This window comes from Antechinus flavipes, chromosome 1 (genome assembly GCF_016432865.1).
Source record: "Antechinus flavipes isolate AdamAnt ecotype Samford, QLD, Australia chromosome 1, AdamAnt_v2, whole genome shotgun sequence".
In the NCBI taxonomy this organism is placed as follows: Eukaryota; Metazoa; Chordata; class Mammalia; order Dasyuromorphia; family Dasyuridae; genus Antechinus; species Antechinus flavipes.
The window spans coordinates 299924033-299942523 of NC_067398.1; the positions used below are offsets into that span (position 1 = coordinate 299924033).

Below are 18491 nucleotides of genomic sequence, written 5' to 3' on the forward strand. Positions count from 1 at the left end.
GAGAAAGAAATATAGGGAAAGAAGGGGGGAGAATCAGAGAAGAGAGGAGAGAAATCTGCAAAAGAGGAAGATTCAGAAATAACTTGGAAGGAGAAGAGGGAAGTTACAGAAACACAAAGTTTCCTTTAATTCCCAGTTGCCCAAATGCTCTTGAAATCAATATTTTCCTACTACATAGAGGCACCATTGCTGCGGATACAAAAAAGTAAAAGACAAATCTCTTTCTGTCAAGCAGCTTACAAGATGATGCTGATGAAGCCATGCAAACAAATATATACAATAAGCAAGCTATTATTATACAGGACAAATAGTAACTTGCAGAAACTAGATGAATGGAGGAAAGCTAGATTATTTCAGAAATTGCCTCTCAAAGCTCAGTTTCAAATTAATAATGCTTACATGCCTTAGATTGTTCTGTTACATTTAGGTAGGCATCTAATTAGAAATCCAAATTGGAGAATGTCTTTACAATAAAGAGTAATTAAGGGAAGAAATTCACCCAATTCCCCCTCCTTCCAAGTAATGTGAAAAGGCTAATTTTATTTGATCAGATTTTGAATAATCAAACTAACTGGACAGAACAGATATGTCATGATTGCATGCTTCACAACTGCAACACAATGTCAAGTGTCTCACAATATCTTTAAATGTGTTTTCTAGGTCTAATCTTTAAATATGTATATTTTAGAATGGGAAACAAAACCCAAAAATATTGCCTGAGTTCCAAATGAAGGTCTAAGGAGAGCAAGAACCAATTCAACTGGTTTTTGTTGAATTTTATTTTCCTACAAATCAAGATTAATCTGTTATGATTTGCTGGAACCATGGCCAGTACTTAGAGTTATAATCTTTTCATGGTCTCTCCTTTTGGATTATATTAAACATTAACCAGAATTTTACAATGGACATTGATGCAAGGCCACTTGGTGTACCCATATAAGTATATATGGTATACCATATAAGTTGGTATATCTAGTAAGTGATGCCTTTTTCAAAATTTTTACTTTATTTTCTATACATTTTGTCCTGTTTGAAAGCATTAATTGCTCTTTGAAGGCAGGGAAGGGAGGACAATAGTCTCTATTGCTCTCACTGATTGGCAATTACTAGTGGGCACCTAATGCTCATTTTTATTGACACTTATTATACAGTATACAGGTATAGAGGTATCAGAGGATAACAAGAATAAAGGGGTTAATGAGGATCCAAGAATTCCTTTTCTTTATAGCAATTTGATCTTGGAAGATGAAAAAAAAACATAACCTCATGGAAAAAACATAACCTTAACTTATATCTCATTAACTTGTCTTAAAAAATACACTTGTCTATGTATATGTATGTATGTGTGTATGTTGTGTATGCATGCATGTATGTATGTATGTATTCCAGAATTATAATTTGGCTACTTTAAAGAGAGAGAAGGCTCCATGGGAATAACCCAGTACGACTATACAGTTAATCCCTTCCACATGGAGGAAATTAGAGGCATGGTACTCCTGTGATCTGGAAAATCCATAATAAGATTTTTGGCCCTCTCCCTTTGTACCAGAAAAGAAATCTGAATTATTGGGGTGTATTACAATGCCTATACATATATCTTTCCTGTATCATCTGCAGGCCCTTTCACATGCCATCTTTAGCTTCCTCAAAACTCCCCCAAAATTCCCATTTAATTTCTTTTACTGACCTGAGAAACATATCAAAACCCACAATGAGGCAGGAGGGTGGGGTGAGTCTCTTATATGGAAGGGATTTGACTGTATATAATTTTCATGATTATCTTGAAGTAAGAGAGAAGGGCCCAAGTATTTAATTATACTACAACATTCTTTTTTTATATATATAGCTTTTTATTTACAAGCTATATGCATGGGCAATTTTTCAGCATTGACAATTGTCAAACCTTTTGTTCCAGTTTTTCCTCCCTCCTTCCCCCCATCCCCTCTCACAGATGGCAGGTTGACCAATACATGTTAAATATGTTAAAGTATAAGTTAAATATGTATATATATGTATATAAATATATACATAAATATAAATATGTGTATATGTCCACACAGTTATTTTGCTACTACAACATTCTTGATTGTAAACTCCTTGTGTCTTTGTAGATCACACAGGGATTGAGGAGGGAAACAGACATATAATTTGCTTAATATACATACATTGGATTGAATTTAATTGACTCGAATTAAATTAAATTAACAGGGGACTGTGTCCAAAGCTGGTGAAGCTTAATTTTTGTGTGACTTTGGGCAACTTAACCTGCCCTAATTCTCATCTATAAAATGAAGGGAGTTTGAGCCTAGATGCCCTCCTTCCCTTCCAGAGTCATCTTCAATCTATAATTTAGGATTCCCAGGTGGTTTGATGAGCCCATGAAATTAGTTAAGAGATGAATCGAATCAAGACTTCAGATTCTGTCCTTTTTAATTCACTCTAAGCCAAGAAAATGTGTGAACTACATTACATCTCTTAGGAGGATAAACCACAAGCTCATATAAAGTTTTTGATGAGGGGATTGCTAGATACACAAGAGAGATTAATAGCACCTTTGGAGAGTGTTGATCTATGAGCCAACTCTAGCAGAGATAATGTTTTATCAGTGATCTAGAATTTATTTACTGGACCAGTGAGGAAAACTTGTTCTACCTTGTACATTGGCACCTAATTTTCTTGTTAATAGGTCTGAGAAGTTGCCCTGGGGCATTGGGATTAAGTAGCTGGTTTGGAATTACACAGTGTATCTCGTGGGATTCTGAATTCAGGTCTTCCTCTTTTGGGAGCTAGTTCTTAGTTCACCAATGCTAGCTTGGATGCAGGCTGGCCATCTCAGTAGGATGTTAAGTGTACCTGCTTCCTTGCTAGGCTGAGGTGGCAAGCCACTTGGCTTGGCAGGAGCTGGCCTTCTGTCTTCACCTTCTACCTCAGACTTTAGCTTTGGATGCTTATGGATATTCAACTGTGCTTTAAGAAAGAAGGGCAGAAAGAGTTGGAAAGAAAAAGGTTCACTATTCCCTCAGGGCTTCAGTCCCCAATCAGAGGGCAGGTAGTTTGGGTGTGGATGGGAAGGAGTTTAGGAGAAAGGAGATAATTTGACTTTTTTTTTTTTTTTTTTTTTTTTGGTCCAGAGCTAATAGCTGGGTGTGTAACCTAGCTTTGGACCAAGAAAAAAATCTCAAATTGCCTACTCCACCCTAACTTACTAGTGACTTTTCATTTTGTTGAAGTCAAAAGAAATTAAAAATTTTTTTTTTCCAGGTTCTCTGTCTCTGTCTGTCTTTATCTGTCTGTCTCTTTCTCTGTCTCACATATTTAATTTTTATTTTTCCAAATACATGCAAAGATAGCTTAGTTTTCAACATTCACCTTTGCAAAACTTTGTATTCCAACTTTTTTTTGCCTCTCCTCCCTTCTTCCCTCCCTAAGACAGCAAGCATTCTGATACAGGTTAAACATGTGCAATTAAAAGAAATTGTTAAGGAAAATAGTCTGAAATTATAATGGTTAATCTTGTCTCTTCCCCCTTCTTCTCTTCCCCCTTCATCTCCCCCTCCCCCCACCAAAAAAAAAAAAAAAGATGAGAAACTACCTTCACTCCCACTCTCATTCCTTTCTTTTTGTTGGGGGGTTATGGCTAAGAGCTTCTCTATCTATCTCAACTTGGCTGATGTTGTTTTATTTTGCTCAATTCTTTTTTTAAAACCTTTTTTGTTGCTATAAGGGAATCCATCTCTCTAAAAGGAAGGCTATACACATACCCTTACATACATATTTTATTACATTTATACATAATATATTTAATTTTGTTGTTCAGTTTTAGTCCTGATTCCTTTGTGACTTCATGTGAGGTTTTTTTTTGACAAAGATTTGATAAAGAGTGGTTTGCCATTTCTTTGAGGAAATTGAGGCAAACAGGGTTAAGAAACTTGCCTCAAGATCACACAGGTGGTAAAATGTCTGCGGTCAAATTTGAAGTCTCCTGATTCTAGGCCCAGCTCCTCTATCCCCTGTAGAAACTAGTAAACCTACATATATATATATATATATATGTATATATATATATATGCGTGCGTGTGTGTGTAGGTATGTACATATACATGTATATGTGTATGGATGTATATATAAAAATGTAATTTGATATATTATGTATAGTTGATATTTAAAATATCAAGACATCAATAAAATATATTTTAAAAGGGTAGATCCCCTTGTGTTCTAATGCTATGATTCTAAGGCAATGAAGTCTTAAAATTATTTCATTTTTTTTCTACTGACTTATAGAAACCTCTTCTCTACCCTACTCCCCAAACCTTGAGTGACCAAGCATATGAGCTCATCACTTGGGAAAGGACTGTGTAGTCACAGTGCTAGGAAGAGATGGCCCACCCTAACGGGTCACAGTGGACAAACCCCTTTTATATATCTGCTTGGGAAAATCCCCCTAGGACAAAACTAAATTACCACCAGGAACAACAGGTGGGCAGTTTCAACTCAACCCCAAAACAACAGCAAGCAGCAAAAGAGAAATTCAAAAAGCAAGAGATGGCACGACAAAGATTTAGCAGGAGTCCGAGTCCCAGCCAGAACCATTCCATCAGTCCTTGGAGGAGAAGCAGGAGCCCACAACTTTCGAGGACCCAATTCTATGGGAGGAGAAAGGCCCAGATCAATGGGAGGAGAAGGGAACAATTTGGGAGGAAAAGGGTCCACTTCTTTGGGAGAAAGGTCCATTACTATGGGAGAAAGAGAGGGAGGAGAGGTAGTATGTCCATTAATTTCCAATACTCAATCAAAAAGTCTATCCAATCCCCAGATAACTTAAGTAATTTAGAAGCCAGGCTTGGGGTGCCCAAAGTTCCTTACTGAGCTCTACTGTGTGTGTTTTGCTTAGGAGGATATAGAAGACTCTCTAATAGAAGGAGGAGGAGAAGATAGAAAACTCACCACGTCAATAGAGCTGTTCCTACCTGGGAGTTTAAAAGCAAAAAAAGATCTTCAATCCCCTTCAAAGTTGTTCAGTACACACCAAAAGAAAAAACCAAGATTCCCACTCAAGTGTCTGAGGTCTGAGAGAAGCTGATGGATCCGGTACACACCAAAAGAAAAAAACCAAGATTCCCAGTCAGTGTTTGCGGTCTGAGAGAAACTAATGGATCCAAATAGTCAAATGCCTGCCACCTGTCAATAAATCCTGAAAATTACTCGTTGTCAGATCCACTTTCTTGCACTAAGAAGACTTGCTCGTCACCTAGCTTGCACGCTTGTGCACGGCCACCTTGGATGGACAGTTGGTGGGTCACATTTCTCCTAGGAAGAGAGGAGTTTAAAAGGGGGAGGGGTGGGGTAGAAGAGTAGTTAGAAGCCCTTCAGGGGTAATCTGGTGTGATGTTGCAGGGACAAAAACAGCCTTTACATTTTTTATATTTTAATTTGAATCCTGCTCCAAGCTAAGGAAATGACACCAAATCCTAAAGGTTTTAGAGTTCAGCTTTCAAGTCTCTTTGAAAAAGAAGAGCTGGAAAATCAATGGACATTTTTAGCTGAAAAAAGTTACCTCTGATCTTCAACAACATATTAACCAAGGATCAATGTGTGTTAAAGGCAGACCAACCTCCCTCCCATCCCCACCTCACCCTCCTGCAAAAAAAAAAAAAAAAAAACAAAAACAAAACAAAACAAAACAAAAAAAACCCTTATGTTAAAGACAATTATCTTTAACTCCTAGGATTCCTCTTTCCCATGTATCCCACAAAGAATTTCAGAGAAAAAGCATTATTTTTTCTATGGCCAGATCCAGGTTTGTAGGTCCCAAACTGTCTTACAAGCAGGGTCTTCAAACTGGTCATGACACTACCCTATTTCCCTGAATGTATCATGCACCTGGGGTAGTGGAAAGAGAACACCAAAAAATACCTTTTGTTCTTAATATAATGAAAAGCACTGTGAAGTACCATGGGTTCTAGAATCACAGGACCTTGGTTCAAATTGCCTCTGATACTTAATAACATTCATATAGCACTATGTATCTGGCACTGTGCTTAAGTGCTTAACAATTATAATTTCATTTGATCCTCACACTAACTCTGGGAGGAGGTAAGTGCTATTTATCTCCATTTTGCAGATGAGGAAACTGAGGAAGGCAGAGATTAAGACTTGTTTCAGGTCAATTTAGCCAATAAGTGTTTAGACTAGATTTAATTAAATTCTGGTTTTCCTGATTCAAGATCCACCCATTGTTGAAGTGAAGTTGAGTCAATATGACACCAACCTTTGGTGGGCTTTTAAATTTCCTTATTTGTAAAAATGAGGGAGTTGTGTAATGAACTGGAAAGTTTTTCCTGGTTTTTTTCCTCGCCCTTATCAATGATTATGATTAATTTACATTTTAATATTATGATTCATATTTTAATATTGAGGTTTCAAAGTTTTCCAAAATGTTTCATTGAGCCTTAAAAGCTGAAGTGTATTGTAGGATTTGGGTTTAAAATGTCAGAGATTTTTTAAAAATCACATCTTTTTGTGACAAATTTTCACAAATTTTTAGTTTGAGCATTTTTTATACCTTGGAAATCAGAAAATAGCTAAAAATCTAGGCTTTCCGGGAAAGGGAGCTGATTATCTTAGATTTAAGAAAAGAGTTGGAGAATATAAATGTGAGCAACACAGATTAAATGTACAAAGTATATTGGGATTGTTTGTTTTTTAAATTTTGTTTTGTGTTTGGAGAGTTTGGTGATTGATTTACCAGCCAATACCTTCTTTTCTCCAACAACCACCTTCCTTGGGGATGTTATTTCTTGTTCTGCTTTGGCTAGATACTCCTTCTCCTCCCTTTGTGCAATTGGGAGAAAAGGACCAGAGAAAGAAAACAATCTACAGTCATGTTGTTGGAGACAATACCGGCAAAAACATTTGTATCCAGAGCTCTCCATCCAAGGAGGTGGAGAATGGCACTTTATTTTTGTATCTCCTCCAATTCTTCAATTCAGTCCTTCAAGCTTTACTAAGATTAGCTAAGAGCAAGGTAAGGTGGGTCCCATAATACAAGCCTGAAAAGAACTCACATTTCTTTGGTATATGTGGGCACTTCTGCACTGATAGCCCATCCCAAGTATGTAGGGTTATTTCATTGTATTTTCTTTTACAGAATTGCTCCAGATCAATAATTAGAGGTACCAATTTGATTAGTAATCATTAGGGGTACCAAATTGGTGATGATGCTCCCTGAACCTAATGGGGCCATCATCATCTGAGGCATCCGATGGAAAACAACAAAAACCTAACTCCAAAGCTTCCTGACCTGAACAATCTCTTTCATTTTAGACTGGAATCATCCTCTTTCAAAAAACAGAGGGAGGGATTCATGCATCATACACCATGATGAGACATCAGAGTAAGATTTTATTGGTGGCTTTATCACATTACAAATGTGGAGGTTTATTTGTTGAGAATGAGACTGGATGGATTGATTTCCTTTCTATTGTTTCATGCCTTTAGGGTTTTTTAGGGATTGAGAAGATGAGGTTGGTCTGGGTAGACATGAGAAAGTAGGGCAGATTGATTCCACAGTCTGACCTTAAAAGTGAAGGGGGCTGGGAGTAGTGTGAGAGAGGGCAAGCAGACCAATTTGCTTTGTGATGCGGCCTTTCATGCCCCTCCCTCAACACCTATTTGCTTCCCCTCCCCTCCCCACTCCCCCATTCCTGGCTCCACCATCAGGGAAAAATCAAGAAAGAGTCATCCTTGGAAGAGGTTGAAGTGTGGCTTAGCTGGAAGTGATGGGCTCCAGCTGCACCAAGCTAGGGGTGCAGGGCCAGAAATATGAGTCCCTGAAAAGGTGGTTGGCCTGTGTCACTGAGGACAACTTCTCTTTGTCATCGGAAGAGGGAGAGAGGGAAGAAGAGCTTCCAAAAGTCCAAGGAAGGCTTCTTCTGATGGAGGAGGAGTCCTCCCCAAAGGAATGTTATTCTATCAAAAAGGAAGAACAGACCTGCCCAAAAGTATAGACAGCAGCCCATTTTTCTCAGCCATAATCTGACTGACCACCAGAGCCACTGAAGAGAAAGAAAGAATGGATTTGTAATGTAAGAACCAAGAAGAACCCCATTCTGGAAAAAAAAAACACAACAATAAAAAGGCTTCTCCAAGGAATTTCATTTCTCACCCCTCTGGTCCTACTTCTCGGCCTGGTTAGAGAGAGAGAGGTCCTTAGGGACTTGGGGATCAGAAATGAACAGGTCAAGAAGAACATTAAGACATACCTGATGAGATTGCAGAGGTCAGGCCTTCCTTTGAGAGACAGAGAGTGAGAGAGAGAATACACATAGGTATTGTATATGTATGGACAACTAGGACACCCCCCATCACTTTCACTTTTTAAAAATTGCTCAAGGAGATTCCCCTTTTCCCCACAGGAAGAACTCAATCCATCCATTGTTTAATGCTTCTCCTTTCCAGATATTATCTTACTCAGATTTCCCTAACTCCTGTCTCCTCCCCTTTATTCTGGTTGTAAGTTTGCTTTAAAAATGAATCGAATAGAAATAAGTTTTTGACAATAGTAATTCTCCTTTTTATAAGCAAGCTCCTGCTGTATGCCCTGGTGATCAGAGAATGTAGAGAAAGAGAAAAATGGGGGGGATGTTGAGGAAGGCTCTGAGAGATAAGGCTTGGACCCTGCTAAACTTTTGTTTTATTATTGTTAGTAGTCATATCCAATTCTTTGTGATCCCATTTGGGCTTTTCTTGGCAATGGGGGGTTGTTTGCTATGTCTTTCTCCACCTCATTTTATAAATAAGAAAATTGAGACAAAAACAGGGTTAAGTGACTTGCCTTGGAGGAGTCACACAACTGGTAAGTGTCCTGAGGCTGGATGAATTCAGGTCTTTCTGATTATTCCAGATCTGTCATTCTATCCTCTGTGCCATCTACCTGCCCTTAACTCCTCTACCACTGTGTTTCTACCTTCCAGGCCCAAATAAGAACATGCTCATATTTTTGTCTAACAAAAGGATTACATAAAATTCTCTATTAGAGAAGAAAGAACAAAGATCATTCTATTTTAATGATGGGGAAACTGAGGCACAAAAGAGACTAGGAGGTTCCAAGAGAGCTTAGAGTAAAAAATGATCTAGTACTTATTTGATAAGAAATTAAGACGCTCAAGAAAGAAAGAGGTTAAAGTGAGATTGGCTATAGATCAGAAAGCTGAGAAGACAGTCTGAGAGCTCACACTCTACCACAAAATCAGATGGGAAGGCCCAGGTGTTCTAGGGGTGCAGAGGCAAAACGAATGACAAGGCTCAGAGATCATTTAGGTAGGTCAGGATTTCAGTGAGGCAGAGAAGGTAAGGATTTAGAGGTGGCAAGAACTTCAGAGGCAGCAGCAGGCCCAGTGGCTTGATAGCTCTCCATATTTTCATTTTTTTGGGTCATTTTTGTCATTTTTTATTGACATGACCTAATCATTCCTCAATCTATTTAGATTATTCTTTATTTCTTTAAGGAGCACTTTTATACAAAATAAATTGAGGCAGCTATCATTCCAAAGTCTTAATTTAATCAGTTTGGGAGCTTTCTTTGGGGTTACATTGTCCTCCTTGGTGAATGAGTGCCTTCAAACTTGCCTAACCCTCTGTATCTAGTCAGCTACTTTTCACCAACTGGTTAGTTGACTCCGGTATCTCAGAGCAATCAAGCAATCATGGTGAGGAAGGGAGAGAATACACTCTTGGAATATTATTGAAGGAGGGAGGGAGGGAGAACAATGGCAGAAGGGCCTGGTGTTCCTCATGATGAAGAGGAAAAAGAGATAGTAAACTAAGTTTTGCTATACCCGAATGAAAATATATGTAACATGCACACGTTACTGTTTCTCTTATACCAGAGACAGTGATGGCAGACCCAGAATGCAGAACACTGATAGGGAAAGTTGACTCATTAAAAGCAAGCCCTTAATACATTTCTGCTGCATTGAGCTCAGTGTCTGTAAAAAGGAGCCCCCTACAACCTAGTCCTTTACTTGTTTAGAAATCACAACCCTCGGGGAAAGCAGCTCCCCCCCAAAACGAGGATACATAACAATGTTCATTATTTCCCTCCCTCTCAGTGCCCCCCTTTCCCTCCCCTCTGCTCCCTCAGCCTCTCCTTGCTCTCCCCCATTTCTCCAGCTGCCTGGTTCACCCCCCTCCACCTTCCCACTGACATCACAATCCAGTCCTCTGTCTTGACTAATAATGGCCCCCAACCATATAACTCAGGGTCTGTACACCTCACCCTGTAAAGCCAGACCAGACGGAAGAGGAGTAGGCGGCCTTTGACCTCCACGCGTGTTCGTGGGCACCAAAGATGCAGGCGCTCCTTGCTGCTCGGGCCCAGAACCGAAACAAGTCCTCTAGAGAAGAGAGTCCAAGCCAGAGCCGCAGCCGCAGCAGCCCGAGCCGGAGCTGGAGCCAGAGTCCCAGCCGGAGCCGCAGCAGGAGCCACAGTCAAAGCGCCAGTCCAAGCCCTAGCCCACCCAGGCACCAAACCAGGACAGCACACTTCCATCACTCCTCATCCCGAGCCCACCCCCACACTCACTCCCACTTTAATTCCCATGATTCCAACAGTTGCCCTAAAAGAAGGAAGGCAACAGGGTTAACCAAAAGGAAGGCCAAGAAAGGAAGCCGGCCAACATGTGGAAGGAAGAAACGAGCAGGTACTTGAAGGGGCTTAGCTCCTCATCTCCCCCTCCCTCCCCTCCTCTCCCTTCCCTTCTCTCTTTTCTCCTCTCCCTTTCTCTTACTTTCTCTTTTTTCCCTCTCTTTTCCTCCCCTCCCTCCCTTCTCTCCCTCTCTTTTCCCCTTTCCTCCCTTCCCTTCCCTCCCTCTTCCCTCCTCCTCCCCTTCCCTCCTTCTCTTCCTTTCTCTTCCCTCACTTCCTTTTCTCTTCCTTCCCTTCTCTTCCTTTCTTCCCTTCCCTTCCTTTCTTCCCTTCCTTTTCCCCCTCTCCCCTTCCCTCCTCCTCTTATTTTCCTTTCTCCCCCTCCCTTCCCCCTTCTCTTCCTTTCTCTTTCCTCCCTCCTTCTTTCCCTTCTCCTTCCCTCTTTCCCTCCCTCTCTTCCCTCTCTCCCTCCCTTCCCTTTTCCTCCCTCTCTCCCTCCCTCCCTTCCCTCTCTTCCTTCCCTTCTTTTCTCCCTCCCTCCTTCCCTCTCTCCTTCCCTTCCTTCCCTTTTCTCTCTCCCTCCTTCCTTTCTTTTCTCCCTCCTTCTCTCTCTCCCTTGCTTCCCTTCTTCTCTCTCTCCCTCCTTCCCTTCTTCCTTCCTTCCTTCCTTCCATTCCTCTCTCCTCTTTCCCTCCCTTTTTCCTTCCACCCTACACCCCTGTCCATATCCTTGTCCCTCCTCTCCCCTCTCTTTTCCAACCATTCATCTGTTTTATGCCTTTTGAGGATTCCTAGGTGAATTTTTCAATAAATTTAGCCTATCCCAATCTTAAATGATTTATAGTTTGCCAAGCAAAAGGGAAGAGATGGGAGCATAGAGATTATATTTGGACCTGTTTTGGATGCCATCTCACTCCCTCCTTTTGGAATAAAGAATATCCTAATTCTAATAACCTGTTCCTCCCTCTCCCCTCCTCCCTATATTCCATTATGACCTTGTTTTTCTGTCTCTGGTCAGGGAGGAGACGAAAATGATATCTCCCCACCTCCTTACCCCTGGGGGGCTGTTCCTGTGCCATGGCTTCAACACTGATGAGAAGGAGAAGAACAACTTGAAAGCTAGGAAGGAAGAAAACAAACTTTTACAGGAACACATGTCAATGGTGATTTCTACACAACATCTTAAAAAGAAAATGGAAAATGGAAGGCTAGCGCCTCCCATGACTCTGGCATTTCACATCATTCCCCAAGATAATAAAGGTCATCTGTTGTGAAACTAATAAAATCACCATTTTGTTGTTTGGGGGTTTATTATTTGGGATCTTTTGGGGGAATTTTCTCCCCTTTCAAAAGGAGGGGCCAGAAACAGAAAAGCAAAAATTTGAATCTGACAGGTATTAAAAAATTGGTAGCAAATCTAATCTTTATATACCCATTATCCATCAAGCTAGAGGGAGTTTTTGATGTATTTTTTTTCTTTCCAGATTTATTTCATATTATCCTATTTACATGTTTTATATTAGGTACAAATTATACAATCTGAATGTGATCTGAACCCCAGATTAAAATATAAATTAGGTAATAAAAGAAAAATAGAACATAGGTAATGTTAATAGTGCTTTCCACAGGTTTTATATTAAACACAAATTATAATACTACCTGAATGTGACCTGAACCAGATTAAAATGTAAATGGGTAATAAAATAAAAATAAAACATAGAATAATGTTCAATGTGTGGTTTTTCTAAGTATCAATATGTAAAGAGATTCTTCTATATGATTCAGTGTCTCTAATTTTAAATATATAATATTTATAATAATTATAACATAATGCATAAATATAATATCTACTTATAAAATAATATTTAAATTAGATAATTAGGATACAATAATCAATAATTTGTATTTGTAATTTTATAATACTTATAAAATATTTTGTGAATTAATGTTATATTATAACATGATAATTTATAGTATTTTATGAAGTTTTATAATTAATAATGTTAAGAAATATAATCTCCCTCAGATAACCAATCCTCAGGATAGGTTATACATATTTAATCATGTGAAACATTTCCATATTTGACTTAAAATTTTTAAGAGTAAACTTCCTAACTCATATGGTCCCTATTGTGAAATGATCAATATTTTAAATGTTAGGCAGAAATATTTTTTAAAATTATTGTCAGTTCAAGTTTTTGAACTTTTTGAAACACCATGCATATTTTGGAAGAAGGAAACTAAATGAAAAATTTCACCAAATTTCTCCCCTTTTCTCTGGTACATTTAAGGTATGGTTTTCATTTAATTTCATTTAGGATCCAAGAACATTCCCCCAATATGAGGGAAAATAGAAAATTTATATGTATGTAATATATATTAGGCTCATGGGGGGAGTTTAGTTATAATAGACTCATGAGGAATATAGTATAGTTATAATTATATAAAATTTTATTAGAATCCTGTTGGGTAGGATATGTGTCTGTGGATAAATAGATAGGTAGATATAGACATAGATAAATTGAAATACATCTCACACATATAGATACATATAGATATATATATATACATATAGATACAAATACACACATACATACAGAACATAAGAGAGTTGCGAGTTCAGCTTCTCCTGTAAAGTGATTTTGGAAACCTGTACATGTTGAATTGGGTAATCAAATATGTAGTTTTATTATTTTTTTTAAACCTTTTGAGAAAATCATAATGGAACAGCTCCAGGTATGACTTTTGGAATTCTAAGATGCTTAGAAGAATTAACAGCCTGGTGGTGGTCCACTATTGGCAGGAAGGATAAAAAGAAGAAAAAATAATTGCAGAGAGAAAGGGTAGAAACTCCTAAAGATGAAAAGAAAGAAGAAAAAGAGACTAGCAAGGGCAGAAAAAAGAAATCAAGCCCTAAAGGCTTTCTGTTGTGAACATTTCTAATCTTATTAACCACAATTTATAACCTATCAAGGCCAAGTTTAAATTCCCCTGGATAGGCAATTGTTTGCACGAAGATGGAACTGTTACTTCAATTTAATAGGAACTAATGAAAGTGTCAAGCCCTAATGACAGAGTAGGAGTTTAAAATACGAGTCTAAGTATTCAAGAGCTGACACCATGACTGGTCAAAGTTATAAATATATTATGAATAAGGAACTTCTTCCTTTTTCTGACCTTCAAATTTGATTGGCACCACAGTCTCCCTGCCCTAGAGGAAGCATCTCTCAAACTGCCATCTCTACCACAGTGTGAAAGAGAGTTATCCACACTACAGGTTGCTCTTGAAGTGGCTCAGTTTAAAAAGACTTGGGGGGGAGGAGAGGAGGGTGTCAGTCGTTGGTTTTTAAGGTTTATAGACTCTGCCTTTCTGGGAGAGAGGGACTTGATTGACCCGGCAAGTATTGTAAGCTGCCTTTTCTAGAACAATGATCGTGACTGACTGTATTCAGTTGCCTGTCACTCAACCTTGGTTCCTAAACATCTTTTGATTTGCAGTCATGGCCAATCAGAGATTTAAAAAAAAAAAAGAGATCAGGGAGAAGAGATTCTAAGATTGTCACTTGAAGTCCCTGGCCTTTGCTACATACTCTTCAGTTCAGTCTTTTCTTTAGCAAATGCCATTATAATCTAGTACACATATTTTGTAGATTAACCTTTAAAAACAGCTGTTTCCAGCTCCAGTTGAAAGAGATGAAAATTAAGTCTTAATTCAAACTAGAATCAAGAAACTGGATTAAGTTTTGTCTGGAAATATATAAATGTAGGCAACTTTTTGATATTTCTTGAATAAATACAATTATGATTTATCAGGGACCTAAAAAATACACTTTGGGGATAACAAAGTAAGGTGTGAGCTTTCTATCTTGGAGAAGAGGAGGAAGAAAAGTAATAAGAGTGATTGTGAATTACAAGAATGAGTAGTTCTATCTAGAAGATGATGGATATTCCTGAGGAGGTGGGGGGGAGGGTGGAGCAAGGAAGAAGAAGAGGGGAGGAAAAGAAAAGAGGAAAAAAAAAAGAAAAAAGGGAGAAAGAGAAAGAAAAAAAACAAAGGAAGATGCATGCCATCCTTTAAAATTAGATATAGATTTAGTGATCAACTTAACTTGCCCATTAAGGAGCTTGTGAATAGCTTTTATAATCCCTATTTTATATGTTTTTACGATACGTGTTTTTTTGTTGTTTTTTGCCTTACTATTAATGCATGTGTCTTTCATGCTTTTTAGACATCCTCAAATCATGAAAAATCATCCTCCTCCCTTTTACTTCATGAAGCTCCATCAGAAGGTATCAAACCTCTTCCCAAATCAGTCACAACAGTGACAAGGGTTTGTGTTTTATGAAAATAAAACTATTTATTCGGATCTTAACTACTGAATAGGAAAAACAATAGACAGTTATACAAATAACTATAATCCAAAGCAGAGTTTAATTAAAAGAAAAGTAAAAGGAGAACAGAAAAGGAGAAAAAAGTCCAGGAAAGAGATGGGGGAGGGTAAGAACTAAATAAAAGACAAAGTGAAAAATTAGGAGGAAGTCAGATTGGAAAATTACTTAATGGTCCAAAATCTTGGAAATACAGAAAGAATTCTGTAATAGCCATTAGATAAGACAGACCAACCTTGAGTAGCTGAAGTACGATGAAAATGGAGTCACGGGAGTTTTGAGATTCAAGAAACTGGAAGCATTATCCTCAAAGGTCATCATCAGTGTTAATGAAATGTCTCAGAAGATAACTGGCAAGCAAAGAAGAGGAAAATCGTGAATTATTTAGGCTGAAAATAGAGATTGTGTTGTATTTTGGAAATCGAGAAGTGTTAAGATCCAAGGAGGAAAAAATCAAATGTCATGAACTTCAAAGGAGGTGCTTAGGTATGGCATAAAGTGTGGGCCATGGAGAGATGAAATATTGCCACTTCCTTCCTAGGTGTTGTGATATGGAGGATTTAGGAAGAGGCAAGAAAGCAAACAGCTTAGAGAAATTTGTCAGTCATTGATAGCTCTCAAGGGAAAAAGTCAAGTTTTAATTTAGAGGATAGAACCTGAAGAAGAATGTTTGAGATGCTATTTTCAAAGGTCAGGGGGTGGGAGGAGAAGACTGGGAGGGGAAAGGATATGGTAATTGAGGAAGTGATAGAGGCTTGAACATAGCAGGTAAACCCCTAAGTCAATATTATGGTAGAGAGGAAGGATAGGTGCAAAGGAGCATCACTAACCTGCTAATTTTTAACTCTGATCAATGAGATTAATAGACAAGCAACAATTGTAGATTTTAGTAAGCCCTGAATTTCTTCCTTTGCCCCTCTGCAGGAACTATGGTTTTCAATTTTCAAAGGTCTCTCTGGTGCCAGCCAACATGTTTTAGAGCAGAGGAAAGGCACAGGCAACCAAACAGAAAAGATTGGTTAAATAAATTATAGGATCCCAAATCCCAGGCAAAGTGGAGCTAATGGGTTAACCATCCCATTGCCCCCTCCCAACTTCCTTATCGTCAGAAAAGGGGCTAAAGCAGTAATAAAATAGCTGAGATTGTGATTATTGAATTATCTATTTGTCTTTGAGGTCCCTGAGATGTTGTGATCCTGAAAAAGAGGCAAAAATGGAAGTTAATGTCCAAAATGGGATGCAGATGAAGTTAGGAAATCCTGTGAAGGCTAGAAGAGGTAAGAAGTTCAGAAGATTTATCAATCTGGCAATTAACAAGGATTTGAGACAGAGAGTAAATGATCAGCCTCCATTTGTCTCACTCACCAGCTTCAAAACCCTAGATAGCTTCTCCATGATCCTGAACCAATTTCTTCCAAAATTCATCATCTCTGATTATCCCTGGAATCCCCAGGCCACAGCTGCTTCCAGGACTCAGATTAGACGTCTCTCCAAAGTTCAGGCCTGTGATTGAGTACAGGGATATCTTTTCCCTCTTTTTGTATACCCAGCACTTAGCACAATGCTTGGCACTTTGATTATGACATGATTTAAATATGGAAAATCTATATTTACTTTTTAAGAACTGATTTCTTGGGAAATATTTTCTTTTGTGAGTGAGAAAAGACAACCAGAGGACACGAGGGGGATTGAGAGTATGAGGAAAGCTTAGGAAATCAGTTTTCCAGGTTTGGGGTGAAAGACCAGGGATAATCATCAGTTTTATTCAACAAACATTGTTTCATTAAAGCACCCATCATTTGCTAGAGAAAATATTGTATTGCAAACATACGGCAAAATTAAAATAACCTCTGATCTCAAGGAACTTCCCAAAGTAACAGACACCTATTTAAATAAAACATTTTGCAGATCATTTTCAAAGTGCCATCCACAGATAAGTTTATCACTATGACATTGTGGAGGGAGAGGCACACTAGCTATTATCATTCCCATTTTATAGATCATACAGTAGGTGTCCCTTTATTTATTAAGCCCCCTATTGCACCAGGCACTGGGGATGCAAGTATCTTTATCCTCAATGAACTGGTATTCTAAAAAGAAACAGATTGAGATGAGAAAGTGGGGAGAGGAGGAGATTATTTTCTGGAAATGAAGTGGGGGGAAAGGAGACTGAGAAAAAGAAGGGAACCTGGAGCTGGGTTGACTGAGCTCATTTTGTCTGTCTTCCCTCTCCCCTCCTGGTTTTGACCTGTTAGAAGTCCAGAGGCTCCCAGAGCATCAGATGCCTCTGCACCAGAGCGTGGGCTGGCTGTTCTAACCACCACCGGGCTGTAGGTGATGCAGCTTCAGATCTAGGGTGCAATTATATCTGTCAGCTGGTTTGCAAACCTCGGACAGCAAGGGCCACTCACACCCTCTGCCCCCGGGGCGGCAGCAAGTGACTCATTATTGTCAGTTCTGAAGTTGGGCCTAGGAGGAAAACACCCACAGTTCTAATGAGTTCCATCCCCAACAGGCCAGTCAATTACAGAGACCTCTCCCCCTACCCTCACTTAGCAGGAGGAGTCTGGGGAAGAGGGGGATTGCCCAAGTGGGATGGTAGGTAGGGTGCATGGCACATGGGCAAATCTAGTGGGCTGGCCATACTGGTGTTGCCGTTATTTAATAGTCTTTAGGTTCTGGAATGATGTTTTTGGTGGTGTGAGTGAAGTTGAGTCAAATGATAAAGTCTCTTGACCACGTCCAGTAAATACTTCCTATTCTGTGTGGCAATGATGTCAAACTCTATTAGAAATGTGGGTCACTAAACCAGACCTTAAGATCTCTGTGGACCAAATATTGGCTTAAATTAGAAAATGCACTATTATCTATGTTTTGCGGTGTCTTTATTGATTTTGTTAAATATTTCCCAATTACATTTTGATTTGGTTTGGGCCGTACTCAGGAATGCGGTGACATGAGGCCCATGAACTAGCTGGCTGATGGTTGACAATTCAGCCCTAGCCAGGGATGGAGACGGAACTCATGATTTCATTGATAGTTACTAACTCCTTCAACAAATGCATCTAACTCATAGCTCAGAATACTGAGAGTGGCTTGCAAAAGTCACAAAGCCCATGTGTCAAATGAATGGTAATAGCTCTGAAGGCACTATGCTAAACTGCCTGCGTTATAAAATTTTTTTAAAATCTCAGGACATTAGATTTGAAAGGGATCTTAACTAGATGAGGAACCTGAAAACCTAGTAAGTTGCTTACAGTCAGGATCTAAATCCAAGTTTTCTTGACTGAATTCTGTGCTTTAAATGACTCCTGCTCAAATGACTAATTCAGTGTTGGATAAATGATAGGTCCTCAAAAAATACACATATATGGATGACTAGATGGATTAATTGAATGCCTTCAATCAATAGAACACTACATTTGGCAGTAAATTTGAGTTCAAATCCTAATTC

The 18491-nt window shown here is 38.8% G+C and overlaps 1 protein-coding gene and 1 long non-coding RNA gene across 2 annotated transcripts; both read left to right on the forward strand.

Annotated features, from left to right (window-relative positions):
• The first annotated feature begins 4440 nt into the window (after nt 1–4440).
• LOC127539251 (uncharacterized) lies at nt 4441–6833 on the forward strand. Its single transcript, XR_007947889.1, has 3 exons — nt 4441–4762; nt 4895–5294; nt 6819–6833. It is a non-coding gene; the product is annotated as an uncharacterized LOC127539251 (long non-coding RNA).
• Nucleotides 6834–10257: 3424 nt separating this feature from the next.
• Nucleotides 10258–11933, forward strand: LOC127539226 (sperm-specific protein Phi-1-like). Its single transcript, XM_051963302.1, has 2 exons — nt 10258–10703; nt 11667–11933. Exons 1-2 carry the CDS (start codon nt 10352–10354, stop codon nt 11681–11683), a joined length of 369 nt encoding a protein of 122 aa, XP_051819262.1. The 5' UTR covers nt 10258–10351; the 3' UTR covers nt 11684–11933.
• The last annotated feature ends 6558 nt before the right edge of the window (nt 11934–18491 follow it).

Coding starts and splice junctions, on each gene's coding strand:
- LOC127539226 (XM_051963302.1), top strand. CDS start 10,352: ATGCAGGCGCTCCTTGCTGCTCGGGCCCAGAACCGAAACAAGTCCTCT.